The 23,108-nt window shown below is 43.2% G+C and overlaps 1 protein-coding gene across 1 annotated transcript; it reads right to left on the bottom strand.

Moving 5' to 3' along the window:
• Positions 1-270: 270 nt before the first annotated feature.
• Positions 271-22,049, bottom strand: LOC119140771 (hsp90 co-chaperone Cdc37-like 1). Its single transcript, XM_037372342.1, has 8 exons — positions 21,848-22,049; positions 7,391-7,672; positions 6,536-6,629; positions 5,107-5,222; positions 4,675-4,797; positions 3,594-3,749; positions 2,683-2,797; positions 271-1,168 (listed from the first exon to the last, which is right to left on the bottom strand). Exons 1-7 carry the CDS (start codon positions 21,956-21,958, stop codon positions 2,699-2,701), a joined length of 981 nt encoding a protein of 326 aa, XP_037228239.1. The 5' UTR covers positions 21,959-22,049; the 3' UTR covers positions 271-1,168; positions 2,683-2,698.
• Positions 22,050-23,108: the final 1,059 nt, after the last annotated feature.

Here is a 23,108-nt window from a genome sequence, read left to right as displayed (position 1 = left end):
ATTCAGAGAAACCTAGACAGGCTGGAGAAATGGGCCCATCAGAACCTCATATAACTCAACAAGAACAAGCACCTAGTCTTGTACCTGGGAAGGAAGAACCCCTTGCAAAGATACTGGCTGAGGACTGCCTGGCTGGGGAGCAGTTCTGCTGAAAAGGACCTGGGTGCTCTTGATAGGCAGCAAGCTGAACATGAGCCAGCAGTGTGTCCTGGCAGCAAAGGCGGCCAACATAATTCTGGGCTGTATTAACAGTAGTGTAGCCATTAGATCAAGGAAAGTGATTATCCCCCTTTACTTAGCATTCATTAGACATGGAATACTGTGACCAGTTTTGGGTCACGTACAATACAGGAAAGACATTGATCAACTGAAGCACATCTAATGGAGGGCCACTGAGATCATCAGGGGCCTGGACCACATGCTCTATTAGGAGAGACTGAGAAAACTGGCCTTTTTCAGCCTGAAGGCTTTGGAGGGGACCTGACAGCAGCCTTCCAGTACCTACAAGGAGGTTATTAAGAAGGCAGAGCCAGGCTCTTCACACTAGTGCATGGTGGGAGGACAGGAGACAATGGGCATAAGTGGAAATAAGAGAGGCCCTGACTGGATAGGAGAAACTTTTTCTCTATGAGGATGGTCAAGCATGGGATCAACGCGCCCAGAAAGGTTGTGCAGTCCCCATCTTTGGAGGTTTTCAAAACCAGACTGGATAAATATATTTAGTTATCTGCAGTTTGCAGCTGAGACAGCTACTATCTTTGCAGGTGTAGGGAAAAGACTCAAGATATTTGTTATCACAAGGAGCTAGTGGCCTTGGACAAAAGTCTGGCAACATGTTTAGTGCTAGTTTGCTCTGTATAAGAAAGGGACATAAAACCAGCGTGTGATGGAAAAAAAGTGAGGAAGCCCCTGTCAGTTTGAGCCTTGATACAGACAGGACTATGCAGCATGCTGTACACCAGATGAGAGATCCATCTGATGCCATCACCTTGGGCTCCTGGTATCAGAAGGGACGTAAGACATTCTAATTCAATTACTATCATCGGTTCCATATAGCTTCTGGTTTTTGAGTCAATAAACAACCTCTTTTTCTCACATCCTGGATGTGGTATGTTGTTTCCTTGAATCCTCATTGTCTGCCCAATAGCTAGACAGAACAGCAGATAACCTGAGGATAAAACACAAGTGTTCCAGACATTAGTACTAGGGCCAAGAAAGGAGCTTCCATCAGCTGATCTATTGCTTATTTTTTACTAATACTTATCCCACTGTATACTACAACAGACTTAGACTTTACTATATCATAATTAGAGCCTACAAGAAAAAAATAGCTAGTGTTGCATAACAGCTAGTTTATCTGTGTCAGCAACTGCTGGTAAGATCTATGAGAACTATTTATACCAACTCATTTACTTGGGTTAGTCAAACTATTATTCTAAAATGCATTCCAAACCCTGTGTGCGATCAGAGCAATGCAGCAGAGGGCCAAGTAAACAATAGATCTGGCTCAAGGAGCATACAAATAATAGACTCCTGTAAAAACATGTGACAAATATTTATACTGATATTTGAGGTACAGACTCTCCCTTGAAATAGCTCAGCTACAGAGTACATGTTTATGGACAGAGCTGCTATAGAAAGAGCAAGTTTGAAAAGTTTCATAGAAATTTTGGATTGCAGAGGCTCTGACACCAGGCTTGTTCTGGGAATAGCATTTGAACCCAAGATCCTAAACCACAAGGCTTTTAAAGATCGTCCTATTTCTCAGTACTTAAGTTGATAATTTCAGAAATCATTCACTTAATAAAAAGTTTTAGTTTAGCAGTGTATGAAATACCTGCCAAAACCAGACTTACAAGTGCTTGGCTCTTGACTGTGATCAAGCTTTGTTGAAAGCAGAATCTCATCCCACCCACTGTACCTGAAAGTCTCCTTTTGTTCTCTTCAACTAATAATTTTCACTCCATTATAGAACTAGCTTTAAAAAATTAGTTTTAAAAATTTAGTTAATTTAAACTAAAGTCTTAAAACCAAAAGTTTCTCAGTGACCATACAACCCAAAGATCATATGTAAGCAATTGTTAGTTATATGGGGGGGAGGGGAACAACACACAAGACTTTTTTTATGAAAGCAAAATGTAACATTTAAATCCTCTTAGAAGAGGTAGAGAGCCAGTGTTTTAATTGATGCCATTCAGATCTGCAGTACTGATGTCATACCAATTTATTGCTAATGATAAAACCAGATTTAAGAGCTATGCCAGCAATATAGCAGTATAACTGTGATCTTCAATATTCATAGAATAAGACATACCCATATCTAATAACAATAGCAGATTCCACCAGAAATCCATCACTTATTGTAAACATTGTATTTGTGCAAGTTCTTTTTCAAACTTTAATTCCCAAAATCATGAAAGGCAAATTTAGTAGCATAAAACACATTCAGTTTCATGTTTGGCAATGAGAACCCCATTCTTCATAGACAACCAAAAACCTAGCAGCACATTTTCAAACATTATTACAACTGTTTCTGGATTACCCTCCGTCCAAATCCCTCCCCACTCAAAGCACCAAAAATAAAGTGCGATGCCCATAAAAATGTCTTAAGAAAATAGCCACGTTCTTTTATTTGCAATAATGATAATAAAAATAATAATAATAATAAAAAGAGCACTTTGCCTCAGTCTTAACAGTGCTATACTGTGTCCATCATTTTGGGTTCTTCATCTTTCAGTAGCATTGAGTTTAAATTGGAAACACTTCTGTTTATGCAACCTTGTCGATCATTTGCATTCTGCAACAAATGAAGAATTCAAAGCTTAATCTCAATGCATACATACACTTACAGATAACTAAATCAAGCTCTTTATTTTGCTTGTCTTAAGATAAGTTTGTAATAAAATAAAATTTCTTAAAAAACAACAACCCAGACAGTATTGTCATAATGTGAGTGTCAAGAAGCTTCTTTAAATTTAGCTAGCATACTATCACCTTATTTACTTAGGGTTCAGTTACCAGATCTTATCAAACAGGTACCTTGACCAAAATTATTTCAAAGTACTTTAAATTTTGTCTCCTTCCCCAACATCCAGCTTTTAAACCCTTTTAAATTTTAATCTTCAGCCCAAGATGTGATCATCACCAGCACTGAAACCAAAGGCCCCGGTGTTCCAAAATAAAGATAAAACCAAGGGCAGAATATCGTAACACAGTGTAAATTTTCCTTAGACTTGACTACCTGTAGGTTTCCATTAATAGGATTAGTCATTTTCAGTTGAAAGCTCATTTCGCCTCCTGTGATGCAAAGTATATTTAATTCTAGCGCCTGAACAGGTTAATGATGCAGTTTTCCATTTAGCACAATTATTCAAGGGCACTGAACTAACATATGCCTTTTAATGCTATAAATTGTGAGAGCTTTGAGAAACAATCTCTCTTGCATATTGCTAATAGTGCATGTTAGAAATGACAGTGCTTCACGTATGGAGAGGCCTATTCCTAGATCTCAAAAAGTACATCTTCTCAAGAGTGTAGCAAAAATCTATTCCTAAAAGAGTTGTTATATTCATTTTTGGAAATAAAAAGCCTACCTGTGACAAAGACTCCAGTCCTACAATACCAGTATAGACACTGGGATTCTGTACTGACGTAGGTATAAAGGCTTGAGACTGTGAACAGATTCTCACTCTTGATTTGAATGCTTCAAGCTCAGTTTTAAAAGCTTCCAAATAGCCTTCTTCCCCTGCCTGTAAAAAGAAGAGTGAAATATTTTTCATCTCAGCCAGATTTACTTCTAGTTGTAAGCATACATACTGCTAAAGAGAAGTCTTGCAGTAATGCATATTATACTCATTAAAGGATAATGGTTTGTACAAGTCAATAACAATATTACCACCAGTCAGCTTAAAAAGAAGATTCAGGTATGCTGTTTTTTGTTTGTTTGCTTTGTTTCAAAGAGAGACTTTAGCATTTGATGGGTATAGCAACTGAGTTATTCATCTGAGAACATGTAAGAACAAAACAAATATAATTTTAATCCTTCCTTTATGCCACCTCAGAAGCCAATACCCTTAAGAGAAAAGGTACTAATGGCAGCACTCAATTCAAAAGCAAAGCATGATTCAAAGTGGGTGTCAACTGAAGTCCTTAAAGCAGCATTAAGATCAGCATGATTTGATTCTTCAGTCTTGGATAACTTAATATAGAACCTGCATCAAACCACAGCTTCAGTCTTCTCACATCTTTCTCTCCCTCTCAGCATTCCAGAGCTAACTATGACTGACTGAAGAGAAACAGACTCCAAATTGGGCCCTGCCATAAACTGTATAGAGAGGAATTATGATAAACGAAATAGGACACTTGGTTCTTAGACACATTCATGTTTGCGCTGTAATTTAGGTGGCACTTCACTTTTCCACACTCCTGTAGTTCCCATGCTATGTTCTGCTTTCCCTCTGGCCTAACAAAAATCCATGGAACTTCCATTCTCAAGATCAGAATTATGCAAAATGTTCATCCTAGAATGAACTGCCAACAAAACACCACTTCCCCATAAGCTTGATTCAGTTGGTAACATATTTAACCTCCAACTGTCAGGAAGAAAGCTCCTTCAGAACACTGATCCCTTGCAAGGGTATCAAGAGTTTCAGTGTTATACAAGTTCTGACTTACTTTGGCTTTTTGGAAAAATAGACGAAAACAGCCTCTTGGATCCACATTGCAACTTCTGGCCATTTCTATAATAAACTGCATCACAACTGCTTGGTGTGCTATTTGTTCCATCAGAGCTCTTTTCTGAAAAGAGAAATTACATAATTACAGAAAGTATCTTTAAAAGTATAACTCTATCTAGAAATCAGCAACATCTTTGCATTTGATTCCTAAAGAGGAAAGAACTGATACTGACAGAAGCAAAGGGACTGTTAATTAGCTGAGACTAGATCTAATGTAGTAATGTGTTTTGGAGGCTTCCTTCAATAAGATAACATAGACATGAGAAGACAGGGAGAAGATTAATTAAATGGCTCATCAATTTGGACAGCTTTTCTGTAGTGTAAGTGGGAAATTGCATACTTTTAAGCGGTTTAAAGGTCTTCCTAGTACCTGTTCAGCTTCTAGATGAAAACACCATAAGATGAGATATTTAGCTGTTTCTTCACATACAAGATATGGATGGTCAGACAAAAATCTTTGACTGTCATCCCATCTGCCCAGCATACCTGATTAAAAAAAAACCCAACAACATGAATTAACACATTCAATACGGAGAAGTGATTTAATGCAGTGAAGATGTTATTCAAATTTACATACCACTACAATCTCCTTCACACTTCATTGTTACCTTAGAAGAACACCATGCAAATAAAACTGAACTCTATATTTTTTGGTTATTAAAACACCTCCCAGTGCTAAAAGAACATTACCAATAAGGTATGCTCAGACTAAAGATACTGAAATATAGTTAGCTGCTACTGTTAAGATCTTATTTTTATTGTATCTCTGGCAGCGTTAAAAACAGGTTAACTGTAAATGGTTTTCACACACTGTAACCAAGTAGTATCTATACCTATTTATTAAGAATTTGATAGTATAACAAAATTGATGGATGGAGATTTATAGTCAGTGATTTTGACAGAAGTGCTTGCAAGTTAAGACAAATAGAAATGAAAGCATAATCATAGTCTAAAATTAATATGCTTTGACATGGTTTGCTAGGGTTTAGGAAATAAAAAGCTATTTTTATAACCAAGTTCAAGCATTAAGGTCAAAAACAGGAGAGCCAACTCAGTGGTTGAAAGTTAACTAGAAGACTTAATTGTAGTAAGTAGCATGAAACTACCTTCATGGAAAGACCTGCAGGTTAAAAGTCAGAACTCAAAATTCAAACAGTGAGATGATCACCTCCCCCTCATTTCCTTCATATGATTTAATTGCCCTAATACACATATTAGTAATATTTTACTGCTTGCCAGTATTAGATACAAAGTTTTACCCTTCTATCACTCATATATTTATATATTTAAAAATAAAAGATCGGTTCCATCTCTACATAGTCTTAACAGCTGTTTTGCAGATATTTACCTTTTATCATTCACCTCCCCTCATGGATTAACAGACAGAAAACCCCCAGCTATTTATTGGAGGCAGGTCCCAGGCACTTTTACATGCAGGAATTGCATCTCCATTAATGCCCCTGTCATTTCCCATGGAACAGCAGAAAAAGTTGCTAGAATTTTAATTTTTATGACTTGAAAAACTTTTTCAGTTCTATGTTGACTCAAGAAGTTCTCATTGATCATAGTAACCAACGGGCTTCTGTGCTTTACAGCTTCCATTACTTTGAAATGGTTATTTGTTATGATGCCACATCGCCTGTCCTGAGAAACAAGAATCTAGATACTCTCCTCGCCAGATGTTTCATTTGTTAGCATCCATTTTCTACAACAGTAATAACAATAACGAAAAAAAGAAATAGACCTACACAAATTCTACAGGAGATTAAACTGCAAAATGTTGGAAGCAACATACTTACCAAAGTATCTAATCTTTTGTTCATGTTTCTGTATAAATGATTTAGATATATCTTCATCTTCTACTTCTTTTCTTTTATATTGACTAATAAAACTCTAAAGATGAGAAAAAACTATTATAGAATCTCCACATATACCTTTTTTGACCTATAGGATTATTTTAATTCATTACTACTTAAAGGGCAATGTTCTAGTTTTAAACACAGCCCAGCAAACACACATGTACCCAACACTTCATGTACCCAGGAAGGTTATTTACTAAAACACAGCTCATCTAATTAATAATAGGGTGAAAAATGCCTTATCATATTATTCTTCTGAGCAATAATATATCTCAAAGTTCTATGCACGAGTAGGAACTTACTGATCTATAAACAATGAGAAATATCTATACCATCTAGCCCTGATGAAGCTAACTCAGTGGAATTATGAAAAATGATGGTTCATATTCAAGTTAAGTGCTGAAAACAAAACTGACATTTACTATGAAGACAGCTTGTGCTAACATAATCTGTATTAAGAAATTAACGTTATTAGAGGCAAACTGTGCATGTTTCAAATGTGAGAATTTAGCATAACAAAGAAACAAACTTAATGTGAAGAACTTTTTCTCATCCTTGGTTTTGGCAACAGTTGCTATAAGGGACAAATATAAGTTCTGACTCCCAGTTAAAGGAGGTGTCATACACATTCATGATATCAGTGCAACATGTCCTCTTCAATAGGACAAATTAAGAAAGAAAAACATTCAAGACATTACAATAAGCACTATACTAAATATAGAAAACACTCAAGAAGAGAAATAAATGGAATAAAAAAGGCTTATAATTGTTTTCATACACATTTATAGGCCATACCTTATTAAATACCTCCTTACTAAATGAATCTGTATTCCATATTTTCTGTCTTTCCCTCTGTATTAGTGCTGCTTCTTTTCTTCTCCATTCTTCCTCTCTCTGTCTCAGTTCTGAAGCTTCAGTCTGTGCTTTGGCATATTCCTGATCAATGGATTCCGAATTATGCAGTGCTAAACTACCAAGTTTCTGCTGGGCTTCTGCTAGATTCCATTTGGATTCTACAGAGTTCTTCACAAACTCTTTTTGGTTTTGACAGATTAATTCAATACCTTGAATATACGTCTGTGTCTGTGTGGAAAACAAAACATGCTGTTTATGGAAGGAAAATTGATAGAATTTATGAAGCATATAATTCCCAAATAGAACACTGACATGGAAGGCATCGTAAAAACAATATTATATTCACAACAGTGACTAAACACAATATTGTTCAGCTAAATTACTTTTAACGGAAACTTCTACTTCAAGCTTTCTAAACCTAATTGAAAGATACTTACAGAATCATGGATCAAGTATTACCACCAATAATACAGTCTCCAGACTGTATATCATAAAAATATTTTCTAGATAAAAGGATTTTCCACACTCTCCTCTGGCTATCTTTATTCTGCAAAATTAGCAATAGCCAAAATAGCAGAATACTTGCAAGACATACTTCTGAGAAGAAAGCATCTGCTTTATGATGTTGTGGTTTAACCCCGGCCAGCAACCAAGCACCATGCAAAAACTTTGACTGGGCAGGACCAGCTCAGCTAGCAGATCCTCTGGTATTAACCAACCAGGTAGCCTTTGCTAAATGTTTATCCCAATGTTTGAAGGTCCCACAACCCATTGCTTTCAGCGTAGTCTTTAACAATCCATTACATTGTTCAATTTTCCCAGAGGCTGGTGCATGATAGGGAATGTGATATACCCACTCAACGCCATGTTCTTTGGCCCAAGTGTCTATGAGATTGTTTTGGAAATGAGTTCCATTGTCTGATTCAATTCTTTCTGGGGTGCCATATCGCCACAGGACCTGTCTTTCAAGGCCCAGAATAGTGCTTTGGGCAGTGGCATGGGGCACAGGGTATGTTTCCAGCCATCCGGTGGTTGCTTCCACCATTGTAAGCACACGGTGCTTGCCTTGGTGGGTCTGTGGGAGTGTGCTATAGTCAATCTGCCAAGCCTCCCCATATTTATATTTCTGTCATCATCCTCCATACCACAGAGGCTCAAACCGCTTGGCTATATTGCAATGCATGTTTCACATTCATGGATTACCTGTGCGACAGTGTCCGTGGTTAAGTCCACCCCTCAATCTCAGGCCCATCTATATGTTGCATCTTTTCCTTGATGGCCTGAAGTGTCACAGGCCCACTCAGCGATAAATAATTCACCTTCATGTTGCCAATCCAAATCTACTTGAGCCACTTCAATCTTGGTTGCTTGATCCACCTGCTGGTTGTTTCAATGTTTCTCAGTGGCCTGACTTTTGGGTACATGAGCATCTACATGACGTACCTTTACAGCCAGATTCTCCAACCGAGTGGTGACATCTTGCCATAATGCAGCAGCCCAGATGAGTTTACCTCTACATTACCAATTGCTCTCGCTTCCATTGCTGCAGCTACCCCCACAGGGCATTTGCCACCATCCATGAGTCAGTATAAAGGTAAAGTATCAGCCACCTTTCTTGTTCAGCAATGTCTAAATCCAGCTGGATAGCTTTCAATTCTGCAAACTGACTCAATTCACCTTCTCCTTCAGCAGTTTCTGCAACTTGTCATCGGAGACTCCGTACAGCCACCTTCCACCTTCAATGCTTTCCTACAATATGGCAGGACCCATCAGTCAACAAGGCATATTGCTTCTTATGTTCTGGCAGTTCATTATACAATGGGGCTTCTTCAGCACGTCACCTCTTCCTCTGGTGACATCCCAAAATCTTTACCTAGTGGCCAATCCATAATAATTTCCAAGTTACCTGGATGATAGGGATTTCCTGTTTGAGCTCGTTGTATAATCAGCATGACCCACTTACTCCATGTAGCATCAGTTGCATGATGTGTAGAAGAAATCCTCCCCTTAAACATCCATCCCAGCAATGGCCACCAGGGTGCCAAGAGGAGCTGCGCTTAAGTACCAATCACTTCCGAAGTGGCTGCATGGTGCTTGGTTGCCGACTGGGGTTAAACCACGACAGATGTCAAATAACAATAGAGTAACTATTACTACCTACCTTCCAGCATGCATTAATATTACTGTGGTGGGTTGACCTTGGCTGGCTGCCAGGTGCCCACCAAGCCACTCTCTCACTACTCCTCCTCAGCAGGACAGAGGAAGAAAATAAGATGAAAAAAAGCTCGTGGGTCAAGATAAAGACAGGAAGATTGGTCACCAATTACCATCACAGGCAAAACAGACTCGACTTGGAGAAGTGAATTTAATTTATTTATAATTAAAAATAGAGTAGGATGGTGAGAAACAAAGACAAAACTGAAAACATGTTGTTGTTCGTTTCCCCCCCCCCCCTTCTGAAGATCAACTTCACTCCATTGTTCCCGACTCCTCTGTCTCTTCCTCCCTGTTCTGAGCAGTGTTGGGGGGATGGGGAATGGGGGTTGCACTCACTTTGTATCAGTTCCTCTCTGGCGCTCCTTCCTCCTCACACTTTTCCCTTGCTCCAGTGTGGGGTCCTTCCCATGGGCTGCATTTCTTCAAGAACTGCTGCAGTATGGATCTGTTTCATGTTATACAGTCCTTCAGGAAAAGACTGCTCAAACATGGGTCCCCCACGAGCTGCAGCTCCTGCCAGTACCCTGATCCAGTGTGGGCTCTCCACCAGCTGCAACTTCCTTCAGGGCACATCCACCTGTTCCTGTGTGGTGTCCTCCATGGGCTGTAGTGTGGATATCTGCTCCAGCACGGTCCTCTCCATGAGCTGCAGGGAACAACTGCTGTGGCACGTGGTACTCTCCATGGGTTCCAGAGAATCTCTGCTCCGATGCCTGGAGCACCTCCTCCTCCTCTTTCTTCTCTAACCTTGATATCTTCAGGGTTGTTTCTCTCAAATTTTTTCCTCACTCCTCTCACAACTGCTATGCAGTATTCTTTTGACCTTTCTTAAATATGCTTTCGCAGAGGTGCCACCAGCTTTGCTGATTGGCTCAGTTTTGGCCTGCAGTGGGTCCATTTTGGAGCTGGCCTCTGGCCAGCTCTGCCTGACGTGAGGGCAGCCCCTGGTCTCTTCTCACAGAGGCCACCCATGCAGCCCCCCCCAACATTGCCATGTAAACTCAAAACAAATGCTCACTGCATGTCCTCTGATCTTATCCTGGACTATTAGTGAAAGTGGAATTTAAGCTACGAATTAGTTGGGGCACAAGATAAGCATCCCTTTCCTTCTTCCAAACATACTGAGAGTCACTAACAAGTAGGAGATAGAAATGATTTCTTACACCACAGTATTTATATTGCCTACAGATGTACACTAGAAACTCAGCAGTTCCAGATTTTTTTTCTTTCTCTAAACCATCTGCAGGCTACAAACAGGATGCAGGCTCTCTCTTCAAAAGGAGCCCCATGGACAAGACAAGGGCTAATGAATCATAAAATCATTTAGGTTGGAAAAGACCTCTGAGATCAAGTCCAACTGTTAACCCAGGACTGCCAAGTCACCACTAAAATATGTGCCTAAGCGCCACATCTATGCATTTTTTAAACACTTAGAAGGATGGTGATTCCATTACTTCCCTGGGCAGCCTGTTCCAGTATTTGACCACCCTTCCAGTGAAGAAATTTTGTTGAAGCAGGAGGCTCGGACACAACTTATACGACCAATATGATCAAGTTAGTGCCACTTTATTAAAAGACTTACAGCAATTTATACTCTCAGCAAGAGATACACACGCTACATAGGCTTTGTTATGTAAAAAGTGATAGGTTAAAACCACTCGTCCACACGCTTCCACCTCCCTTATGATTGGTCCCAGTGTGGTGCCCACACGCTGCTCCCCCCTCGTGCAGGCATCCTGTTTTTTCTCATCCCTCTGTCCAACTCCCCCATCTCTCAGTGAACACACAGCCTCCCTATCTCCCCTGGCCTTGCACACGTCCTTCACAACACCTGCAGCTTGTTAGGGCTGCGGCCTGTTATTACAACCAAGTTATGCAGTCTGGATTGCTCATAATATGCCCGTTTTCTTCCAGCCACTCCACAAAATTTTTCCTAATATCCAATCTAAATCTCCCCTGGTGCAAATTAAGCTGTTTTCTCTTGTCCTGTTTTTTGTTATATGGGAGAAGAGACCTACCCCCACCTTCCTTACAACCTCCTTTGAGGTAGTTGTAGACGGCAATAAGGTCCCTCCTGAGTCTCCTTCTCCAGACTAAACAACCACAGATCTCTCAGCTGCTCCTCATAAGACTTGTTCTCTAGACCCTTCACCAGCTTCATTGTCCTTCTCTGGACATGCTCCAGCACCTCTATTTCCCTCTTGAAGTGAGGGGTCCAAAACTGAACACAGTGTTTGAGGTGTGGCCTCACCAGTGCCAAGTACAGGGGGACAATCACTTCCTTTGTCCTGCTGGCCACACTGTTTCAGATCTAAGCCATGATACTATTGGCCTTCTTGGCCACCTGGGCACACTGCTGGCTCATGTTAAGCCAGCTGTCAACCAGCACCCCCAGGTCCTTTTCCACCAGGCAGCTTTCCAGCCACTCTTCCTCAAGCCTGTAGCGTTGCGTGGGGGTGTTGTGACCCAAATGCAGGACCCAGCACTTCTTGATGAACCTCATACAATTGGCCTCAGCCCATCAGCCCCACCTGTCCAAATCCCTCTGCAGAGCCTTCCTGCCCTCAAGCAGATCAATACACACACACCCCCCTACTTTGTGTAGTCTGTAAACTTACTGAGAGTGCACTCCATCCCCTCATCCAGATCACTGATAAACATATTAAACAGAACCAGCCCCAATACTGAGCCCTGAAGAACACCACTTGTGACCAGCCACCAGCTGGATGTAACTTCATTCACTGCCACTCTTTGGGCTCATCCAGCCAGCCAGCTTTTTACCAAGCAAACAGTATATCCGTCCAAGCCGTGCGCAGCCAGTTTGTCCATGAGAATGCTGTGAGAGACAGCATCAAAGGATTTACTAAGGTCCAGTTAGACAACATCTATAGCCTTTCCCTCATCCACTAGGTGGGTCACCTTGTCATAGAAGAGATCAGGTTCATCAAGCAGGACCTGACTTTCATAATCCCATGCTGGCAGGGCCTGATCCCCTGGTTGTCCTGCACACGCTGTGTGATGGTACTCAGGATGATCTGCTCCATAACTTTCCCTGGCATCGAGGTCAGGCTGACAGGCCTGTAGTTCTCCAGATCCTCCTTCCTGCCCTTCTTGTAGATAGGCGTCACACTGGCTAACATCCAGTCTTCTAGGACCTCCCTAGTTAGCCAGGGCTGTTGATAACTAATGGAGAGTGGCTTGGTGAGCTCTTCCACCAGCTCCCTCAGTACCATTTGGTGGATCCCATCTGGCTCCATAGACTTGTGCATGTCCAAGGGGAGCAGCAGGTCGCTGTTTCCTCCTAGACTGTGGGGACTTGTCCTGGTTTCAGCTAGGATAGAGTTAATTTTCTTCTTAGTAGATGGTACAGTGCTGTGTTTTGGATTTGCTGTGAGAACAATGTTGATAGCACACTGATGGTTTTGGTTGTTGCTGGGTAATATTTACACCAAGACAAGGACTTTTCAGTTTCTTGGGCTCTGCCATCAAGAAGGCTGGAGGGGCATGGGAAATTGGGAGGGGACACAGCCAGGACAGGTGACCCAAGCTAGCCAAAGAGGTATTCGTTACTATATGACATCATGCTGAGTATATAAACTGGGGGAAGAAGGAGGAAGGGGGAGGATGCTCGGCATTATAGCATTTGTCTTCTTGAGTAACTGTCACACATGATGGAGCCCTGCTTTCCTGGAGATGGCTGAATACTTGTCTGCCAATGGAAAGCAGTGAATGAATTCCTTGTTTTGCTTTGCTTGCATTTGTGGCTCGTGCTTTACTTATTAAATTGTTCTTATCTCAACCCTCAAATTTTACATTCCTTTCTGATTCTCCTCCCCATCGTTCAGCAATGTCTAAAGCCAGCTGGATAGCTTTCAATTCTGCAAACTGACTCAATTCACCTTCTCCTTCAGCAGTTTCTGCAACTTGTCATAGGGAACTCTATTCCACCTCCAATGCTTTCCTATAATATGGCAGGACCCATCAGTAAACAAAGCATATTGCTTCTCATGTTCTGGCAGTTCATTATACAATGAGGCCTCTTCAGCACGTCACCTCTTCCTCTGGTGACATTTCAACATCTTTGCCTTCTAGACAGTCCATAATCACTTCCAAGATTCCTGGATGACTGGGATTTCCTATTCGAGCTCGTTGTGTCATCAGCACAAGCCACTTTGCTACATGGAGTATCGATTGTATGATGCACAGAGACCCTCCCTTTGAACATCTCAGCGCTGGCAACCGGGGCACCAAGAGGAGCTGTGTTTCAGTACCAATCACTTCTGAAGCAGTTTGAACGCCTTCATAAGCTGCCAGTATCTCTTTTTCAGGTTGAGTATAGCAGGCCTCAGATCCTCTGTATCCTTGAGTCTCCCCCTGGTGCTTTCTGCCAGAGGCTCCAGGTAGGGCCATTCTCCCCGGCTACAGCGTAGACCACATTTTTTACATCTTGTCCTGTCCAGACTGGCCCAAGGGCTTGAATTATCTCCCATTTAATTTGTTCAAATGCTTGCCATTGCTCAGGGCCCCATTCAAAATCATTCTTCTTCTGGCTCACCTGATAGGGCTTACAAACCAACTGTAACTTGGAATATGCATTCCCCACAACACCTAAGCAAGCATGAGTTTCTTTCTTACCAATCGGTGGAGACATATTATTTTGTTGATCACATCCATTGGGATTTCATGACGTTCACCTTGCATTTTATTCCCAAAAACTGGGTCTCCTGTGCGGGTCCCTTGACCTTACTTTCTTTTGTGGCTAAACCAGGTTTCAGAAGGATTTGGACCGTTTTCTCCCTTTTCTCAAGAACTTCTGCTGCTGTATTGCCCCATACGGTAATGTCATCGATGTATTGCAAATGTTCCAGAGGTTCACCCTGTTCTAGTGCAGCCTGGATCACACTGTGGCAGATGGTAGGGCTGTGTTTCTACCCCTGGGGCAGTTGATTCCAGGTGTATCGGACACCCCTCCAAGTGAAGGCAAACTGTGGCCTGCACTCTGCTGCCAAAGGGATTGAGAAAAATTCATTTGCGATATCAATGGTGACATACCACTTAGTTGCCTTCGATTCCAGTTCACACTGAAGTTCTAGCATGTCTGGTATGGCAGCACTCAATGGCAGTAAGCCTTCATTCAGGCCATGATAGTCCACTGTTAATCTCAATTCTCCATTAGGCTTTCGCACTGGCCATATGGGGCTATTAAAGGGTGAGAGGGTCCTGCTGATTGATCCTTGGCTCTCTGGGCGAATCACCTTATGGATTGGAATCAGGGAGTCTAAGTTGTTGCGGTATTGTCACCGGTGCACCGTTGTGGGAGTGACCGGCACCTGTTATTCTTCGACCTTCAGCAACCCTACCACAGAAGGGTCATCCAAGAGGCTGGGCAAGGTAGACATGGGGCCTCTGAGCCAGTCACAATGGGATGTTTTCATCTCTCATTCCCAGTCAGACTTATTTCAGCCTCCAATACAGTTAGCTGTTGAGATCCCCTGTCACTCCAGAAATACTAATGGGTTCTGCCCCCTCATAACTTGATGACATTAGGGTACACTGTGCACTGGTGTCTACTAGAGCTTTATACTCCTGTGGGTCTGACATGTAAGCCATCAGATCCACGCAGTCTAGTAAACCTGGTTATCCCTGTCCTTCACCTCGCTGGAAGCAGGGTCCCCCTAATCCTGATCATAGGGTTTCCCACCAGGATGGCAAGCAGTGCAGAGCAGATGTAAGTGTGGAGTAGTCCTGCCCACTTACATCTTGCAAGAATGGATTAGAATTCCTTTTCATAGGATTGAGAGTAATGTCAGCCTTTCCACTCTGTCTGGGAAACTGCCCACTGGGGACTAGAACAGCAGCCTTCCTGAAAGACCCCCTATCTATGATTGTTTTTTCCTTGAAATTCATGTACCTGTGACTCCAGGGTCAAGGTAGGTGTTCCATCCCACCTCCTCATGTCCTCTCTGTGATCCTGCATGTAAAACCACAGGGCACCCCATGGTGTGCATCTCCTATATTCTCCCTCTCAAGCAGAAGGGCACTTACTGTTGATGGCTGAGATGCAGGTCGTACAGGTGGGGAGCAGGATATGTCCTTGTCGAGTTGCTGTACCAGTTTCTCCACAGCCAAGATGGAGGTAGAGATGTAATCTTCATATTCCCAGAGTTCATCCACTTCATCCACCGTTGGTGGCACACTGTCTTTCCAGCTCATTATTGGCAATGATTTGGCATATGACGATGGTGCGCTCCATACAAATTTCTACCACGTGGGTCACGTGTATGTGACTTCGTCTGGATCTATGGTTACTGCATGCTGTTTGGGTCATAATAAATCATCTCTTTCACAGCTAGTTCCCTCAGGTACTGGATACATCTCTCCATTGCAGTCCACTTGCCTGGGCAACATATAATATCTTCCTTGAAGGGATACCCTTTCCATCACGCTTGGCAGGAGTCGCCTCCAGAGGCTGAGGACTTGCAACCTTCTTCCAGTTGCATTGTCAATACTACCTTCCCTAGAAAGTGATCCCAGCTGCTTGGCTTCCCCACCCTCTAATTCCAAACTATTATCCCTGTAACTGCAGCACTGGAACAGCCAGGTGAAAACGTGCTCACCTGGACAATGGCTGAAATCTTTTTGCATATCCCACAGCTCATTCAGAGATAGGACTCGAGAGGTTACCTCTTTTTCTGCCTCTTCCTCTTGTTCCTGTGATGGTCCTGGTTTGTCCTCCTTTAGTAAATGAGCTGACTTTCGTGTCTATTTCTTCTTGAATATAGGGGCAACTGATACTGGCATGGGTGGGTTCTCTGGTTGAGCTGCAGTGCCGGTTGCCAAGACTGGAGTAGCTGCAGCACCTGTCAATTTGCCATCAGATCCAGAGACTTTCTTTTCCCCTTGAGGGTACGGCTAGGCCCCAGCACATTGCAGTAATTTATGCCTCTCTGGAACTGCCAGGGTGACAGCATACTTTTTCCAAATATTTTACTAGTTTTTTCTGGATTCTGCACTTGTTCAGGGGTGAAGTTCCAAAACACTGGAGGTGCCCACTGTTCTAGGTACTTGCCCATACTATCCCACACACTGTGCCACTCATAACGAAACAATTTTGGGGCAGATCTCTGGGTGGTATTGTAAAATAGTTGTTTAACCTTAAACAAGACCTGGAACACATTCAGTATTCCTAGCAATAGGATCATGCTGGTTTCAACATCCCAAGGATATTGACAATTTTCAGAGTTCTCAAATGCTACTGTAATTAACCTGTCAGGGAGGGGGAAGATGTGGGAGGATGTCTACTCCACAGGTTGACTCTCTGAGGAGAAAAGGCAAAAAGGTATAATTATTAATAGTTCCCATTAGATGACTCCTGAAGTACAGAGGTGACAGCAACACTGAGCACACAGACCAGGTTAGTTTCACAACCAGCAAATCTATCATATCACAAGCCAGTATTACAAATTACAACAAAATTATAACCTTAGCCCGGGCCGCAGAGATGAGAAACAGCACAACAGGGAACACGTACTGCAAGTAAGGTGTTAGATAATGCAACTCTGAGAACAAGCGCAACAACTCCAAGAGCAAGTAAATCAACATTGTGACCAGCAACTATTAAACCAACACAATGAATGCTTAGAACAGTTTTTTTTTAACACGCTCTGGTCAGATCTGTTGTTATCGCAACCCTTCGTGCCCCACATTGGGCACCAAAAAGAACGTCTAAAACGCAAAAAGGATTTTAGGAAGAAAATTAACTCTGTCCCAACTGAAACCAAGAAAGACTCCATGAAGTTCAACTAGGGCAAATGCCAAATCCTACATCTAGAATAAGCCTGTGCAACAGTACAGGCCGGGGGCCAACTGGCTATGAAGCAGCTGTGCAGAAAAGGACCTGGGGGTCCTGATGGACAAGTTGAACATAAGGCGTCAGCGTGCCCTTACAGCATGGAAGGCCAACTGCATCCTGGGCTGTATTAGCAAGAGTGTAGCCAGCAGTTCCAGGAAAGAGATCCTTCCTCTCTGTTCAGCACTTGTGAGACCACACATGAAGTGCTGTGTGCACTTCTGGGTTCCCTGGTACTAGACAGGCATGGACATACTGGAGCAGGTCCAGCAGAGGACTACTAAGATGGTCGTGGCCTGGAGCATGTGACATATGAGGAGAGGCTGAGGGAGCTGGGTATGTTCAGCCTTCACGAGAGAAGACTCAAGAGGAATCTTATTGTTGTCAACAACTGCTTAATAGTAGAATGTGGAGAAGATGGAGTCAGACTCTTCTCAGAGGTGTACAGGGACAGGATGAGAGGCAATGGACACAAGCTGCAACAAGGGCAATTCCAGTTAGTTTTTTTCCAGAAGGGTGGTCAAACTCTGGAACAGGGGCCCAGAGAAGTTGTGAAAACTCTGTCTGTGGAGATATTCAGAACTCAACTGAACAAAGCCCTGAGTAACCTGTTTTGAGCAGGGGGCTGGACTTGAGACCTCCAAACATCTCTTCCAACCTAATTTGTCCTATGACTATAATTTAGTTATTTAGAGAAGACTTTTCACCTACAGAGAAACGTACTGTATCAGCATTTATTTTTCAGTCATGATAATGTTTAAGTAACTCCTATACTCCAGCTCTCGTAAAATGCTCAGCTGTTACTGTGGGTGTATTACGTATAAATTACAGGGTTTCTGTAGCAGCAGGTTGCAGGGGTGACCTATATAGGAGGAGACCATGAACTGCCTTGTGCCAGTCACAGTCTGTTCCAGCCAGCTCTGAAACTGATGCAAACAACCCATCGCGTGCCCAAACTTCAGCCAGTCAGCAAAGCACATGGCATCTCTGCTTACACATATTTAAGAGATGAGCAGCAGCTGCTGGAGGAAGAAAATTGTATGGGACACATGGAAAAAGACATTGCTAGGGACGCGGCTGGAGATGCACCCTTGGAAGGAGGTATTCCATGCCAGAGCAGGCACTTCCCCAAAGGGACTGCAGCCTGCGGAAGAACCCAGAGTAAGAAGCAAGGTACAGTAGAAAGAAACTATTATACAACAACCCCAACCTTCTGTGCCACCTGTCACTGCATCGAAGGAATTGTTAGGGACTGAGGGTAACATGACAAAAACAAGGGAAGTTGAGACTTGGAAGAAGGAAGGAGAGGTGTTTGACTGAAGCTCAATCTGGGAAAGGGCGAGGAAAAGTGTTCCCTTAAGTGTTCAACAGCTTATGTTTTCTTCCTTCAATACTGAATCAGTAATTAAGTTTATGACAATTGGCAATAAATTATATGAAGTAAAATACACTGAGTCAAGACTGTTTTGCATGTGAAAGCATTGGTGGAGAATACAGGCAACACTCAGACCTGTCACAGCCCGGGATTGGAATAATCAGAGTGATTTAGAAAGTTACAGTGTTTAAGCAGAGCTATGGAAATGGGAGCATTGCTCCCCAGCGTGAGCACTCAGCAATCCTTTACTTGGAGTGAAATTATAGAAATGCAGGACACCTACAACTGCTGCCTCAGGGAGATGCCCCTGAAGTGGCTATGATGGTGCTGAGAAACCAGAGCTGCTGGGATACAGCCAATAGTTCAAGTGAGCAGAGCTCTGGGGAGTTTGGGGCCTATGCCACTTGCAAACACAGCCCTGTGCAAAAGAGAAGGGCTTTGAGATTGGCTGATGGAGGGATAGGCTGGGCAGTGGCCTGATCCTGAAAATGAAATAACCCCATGGAGGACCTAGGAAGAAGGGAGTAATCAGTTGCAGTTGCTTGGGCTGCTGGAGTGTATTTACAGGTGAGAAGGGAGGGACCCTGAAAAGGTGATCATTACTGACACCATGGCCCAAAAGCTCTGATGGCTAGACACAGTTACTAACACTCCTCTAGTATCACCTGATAACCTGGTGGGATGCCTTGTTGATCAAGGAGTGACCTATATATACTGTACTGGAGGGAGCATGCCAGAAAAACGGTGCAAGATTAGCAGCATGGACAAGGATAATGCTGAGGATCTGGTAGTATGGTTAACCTCAGGAAAGAATGGGAATTCTGCATACCCCCCCTCCTACACTCTGGGACTTATGGATGTTGTTGAAAGGAAGAGGATATGACAGAGCAGGATGGAAGGCCCTTTAGAGATCTAGCACTGCAAGCTAAAGAATTGCAAGAACAGGGGAGAGGTCAGAGTTCAGTTAAACCACTGCCTTCTCCTACCTCCATCTCTGGACCACATACTGTTCTGACAACCGATTTGAATTTACTGCGGGATGCGTGTATGTGTGCATGCGCAGCATTGGCCTGGTAGGGGATGGGGATAACTGAATTTATTGGACTATCTAGGTAGGGTGGCCAAGCACCCCTTTGCCTCAACAATTTAGTAGCCTAGTGGATACTGGCACCAAGTGCACCTTATTGCCCTCATTGTGTAGTGCTGATTGAAGTATAGCCATTAATGGAACAACTGGAGGGGAGACATGCCTACCTCTAGTGGAAGGGAGCCTCAGTTTGAATAGACAGGATTAGTACTCACTACCTGCTGCCATTGGCCCTACTGCCCCTGCCATCATCAGGACTGACTTTCTTAACCACTGTAGATGGACAGGCAGGACAGGAAAGCTTTGGGTTTTTTGGAATAGGAAGAAGAGTGGTTTGCACAGGAAGGAACCAACTACAGCACTCTCTACTAACCCCAATGTTGTTGCATGTACTCAAAGAGACCCAGTTATCATTCCCTTGGCAACCCAAGTAATTTGCTGTATGTAGAGTTTATAATGTATGTATATTAAGACTGTGATGATGTTGAAAGTAAAGTTTATAATGGATGTATGTTCAAACAGTTCTTAAATATGTGTTTCACAGAGGTAAAGGGTGGAAAGTAAAGGGTTTTGGTAGCAGGGGGCTGCAGGGTGACCTGTGCAGGAAGAGGCCATATACTACTATGTGCCAGTCACAGCTGGTTCCAGCCAGCTCTGAAAATTATGTAAATAATCCATTGCATGCCAAAACTTGGCACACCTGGTGCCTCTGTGTCCTGGTTTCAGCTGGGATAGAGTTAATTTTCTTCTTAGAAAACTTCCTCAAACATATTTAAGAATGGCAGCTGTTGGTGGGAGGAGGCATGGAAGGAGACAATGTAGGTACCAGCTGGAGATACAATCTTGAAAGGAATTACTCCACTCCAGAGCAGCCATGCTGTGAAGGGACTGCATCCTGTGGTTAAGCCATGTCAAAGTAGGCACACTCAAAAGGCCTGCAACCCATGGAGCAACCCACGCTAGATCAGAGAACAACAAGAAAGAAGCAAGGAGTGGTGAAAGAAAATGAGTAAGCAGCAAGGAGCTGCAGAAAGAAACCATTATGCAGATGACCCCAACCTCCTTTGTGCCACCTGTCACTAGATCATAACCCAGCAAAACCAAGGGAAGTTGAGACTAAGAAGCAGGGAGATGTTTGATTGAAGTTGAACCTGGGGAAGGGGGGAGAAAAGGTGTTTCCCTGTTTGTTTAATTGGGGGGGTGGGGTAGTGTCCTCTCTCAATACCTGAATCAGTAATTGAGTTTGTATCGATTGGCAATAAATTAAATGAAAAAAAAATCCCCAACTTGAGACTGTTTTCCTTGTGACAGTGGGATGATGACAAATTCCAATATTACCTATAGCATTACTACACACGTTCTTTCTGACACGTTCAAAGATAGCTAAACAGATCCAGGATAACCACACAGTTATGCATGCCTGTTTATGCCAATATACTAGGCTCAGTGATTCCATTTATGAAAGAAAGAAAAGTTTAATCATTCTCAGACTCACACCTTTGCACCTCTTCAGTGGTTTCATTTTATATTTTACACCACGCAGCACAAAGAAAGTACACATGTATGAACCCAAAACACGTCCCGCTCTCTGTAAGTTGATTCTGTAAACTGATAGTCATAAGCCCTTCCCTGAGAACCCAGAGGTGAAATCAGGTACGACCCTGCAGGTGCAGGGGCTAGCAACGTAGAATGCCTCAGCGGTGGGAGTCACGCATGCTTCCACCTAAGGCTCAGTAGAACAACAGAAACCCACACCACTGACACGTCTGGCTGAAGACCTCCCGCCAGAGGAAGAAAGAAGCACACGGAGCATAATAAACTCAGCAGAACAAGAAAACGGCACGACAAGCAGTATAGGGAGAGACGTACCTGTGACACCTGCGATTCTGACAGGCGCTGGATAGATGTGAGAGTTAATTCCCGTTCCTCATCTTCCTCAACCGAACCAAGACCCTGAAAGGAGGAAGACCACAATGCCATCCTCACCACAAACTACACAATACCGACAGAACATCCCCAACCCTGAACCGGATATTCCTGTTGCTTGAGGCCGCTACAAGCTTCCCCGGAAGTGACACTGCACCCGACCTCCTACGGCAAACGTAAGGCTTATTTCCTCTCCCTCACCCTACACGTTACCCCACCACTGGTCCAGGTCACGTGGGGTAGAGCCAGCCCTGCCTCTTCCGAGCTAGGGGGGTCTCAATTCAGTGTAACATGGGAGGTGGTGGTGGTGTGTTCTGTTCTGTTTATTATTGAGCCTGTTTTGTTGGATCAGTGACAGAAAACTATTTTTAGGGAAATAGCCTTGCTGAAGTTGTTGCTGGGTGGAATGTGATCGGTTGTGATCTGTTTGCAAGCAGCCAAGGGAAAGCCTTCAGTGCAAAGTTCCAGGAGCAGCTCAGTCTGCTCCACCTAGTCCTCTGCCTTCTGAGCTGGTTGCTGTATGTGTATCTCAGATCTGCTTCACAGTCACAGGTTTGGATGTTGTTACAGAGCAAGAGGTGATGGTTGCATCAGTGTGGGAAATGGTTCTTTATGCTGAATCAGTTTTGTAACATACGCAGGTCAATGTTTAGCTTTGCTAAAAAGATGTTTCTGTGTTTTCTTTTTCAGAGTTCCATGGAATTTTTCTGTAAAGGTGGAGGGCTAGTTAGCAGTCTTTGTTCCCTCATCTTCATCTAGAGGCTACTCCAGGAATTAATCAAATGTGTATACACGTACAGGTCTGCTCTAGTGTTGTAACATGTGTGTGGAGGTTCTTTGAAGGTATATGCATGTAACCAAAGGATTGCCCGTGCAGACAGCACTGCTAAGCATGTTATACACATACCGTTGGGCTGGCAGATGTCTGAGTTCACGTCTCTCCTTCTTCTCTGCCACTGCGAGCAGCACTCAGTGAGAGCTCCCTGAACCGCGCACCTAGTTACACCGAGCCGCAAAATTTGCGTGCTGGCAGCCGTGGCGTTCTGGCATGAAATGCTTGAGTCTCCATAGCAACGCGATGCGTCCCCATGAGATGCCGCAGAGGCTGTAATGGCAGCTCAGTGAGCTGTGCGCAGCGGCTGGAGCCGCAGGGCTGAGAGCAGCCGGGGTCTTTTTTGCGCCCTTTTCTTCTATATCCCGGCCC

The sequence above is a fragment of the Falco rusticolus genome, chromosome W, assembly GCF_015220075.1.
Source record: "Falco rusticolus isolate bFalRus1 chromosome W, bFalRus1.pri, whole genome shotgun sequence".
NCBI classification, from domain to species: domain Eukaryota; kingdom Metazoa; phylum Chordata; class Aves; order Falconiformes; family Falconidae; genus Falco; species Falco rusticolus.
Note: the sequence above shows the minus strand (reverse complement) of the source record. Positions and strands in the feature narration are given on the sequence as shown.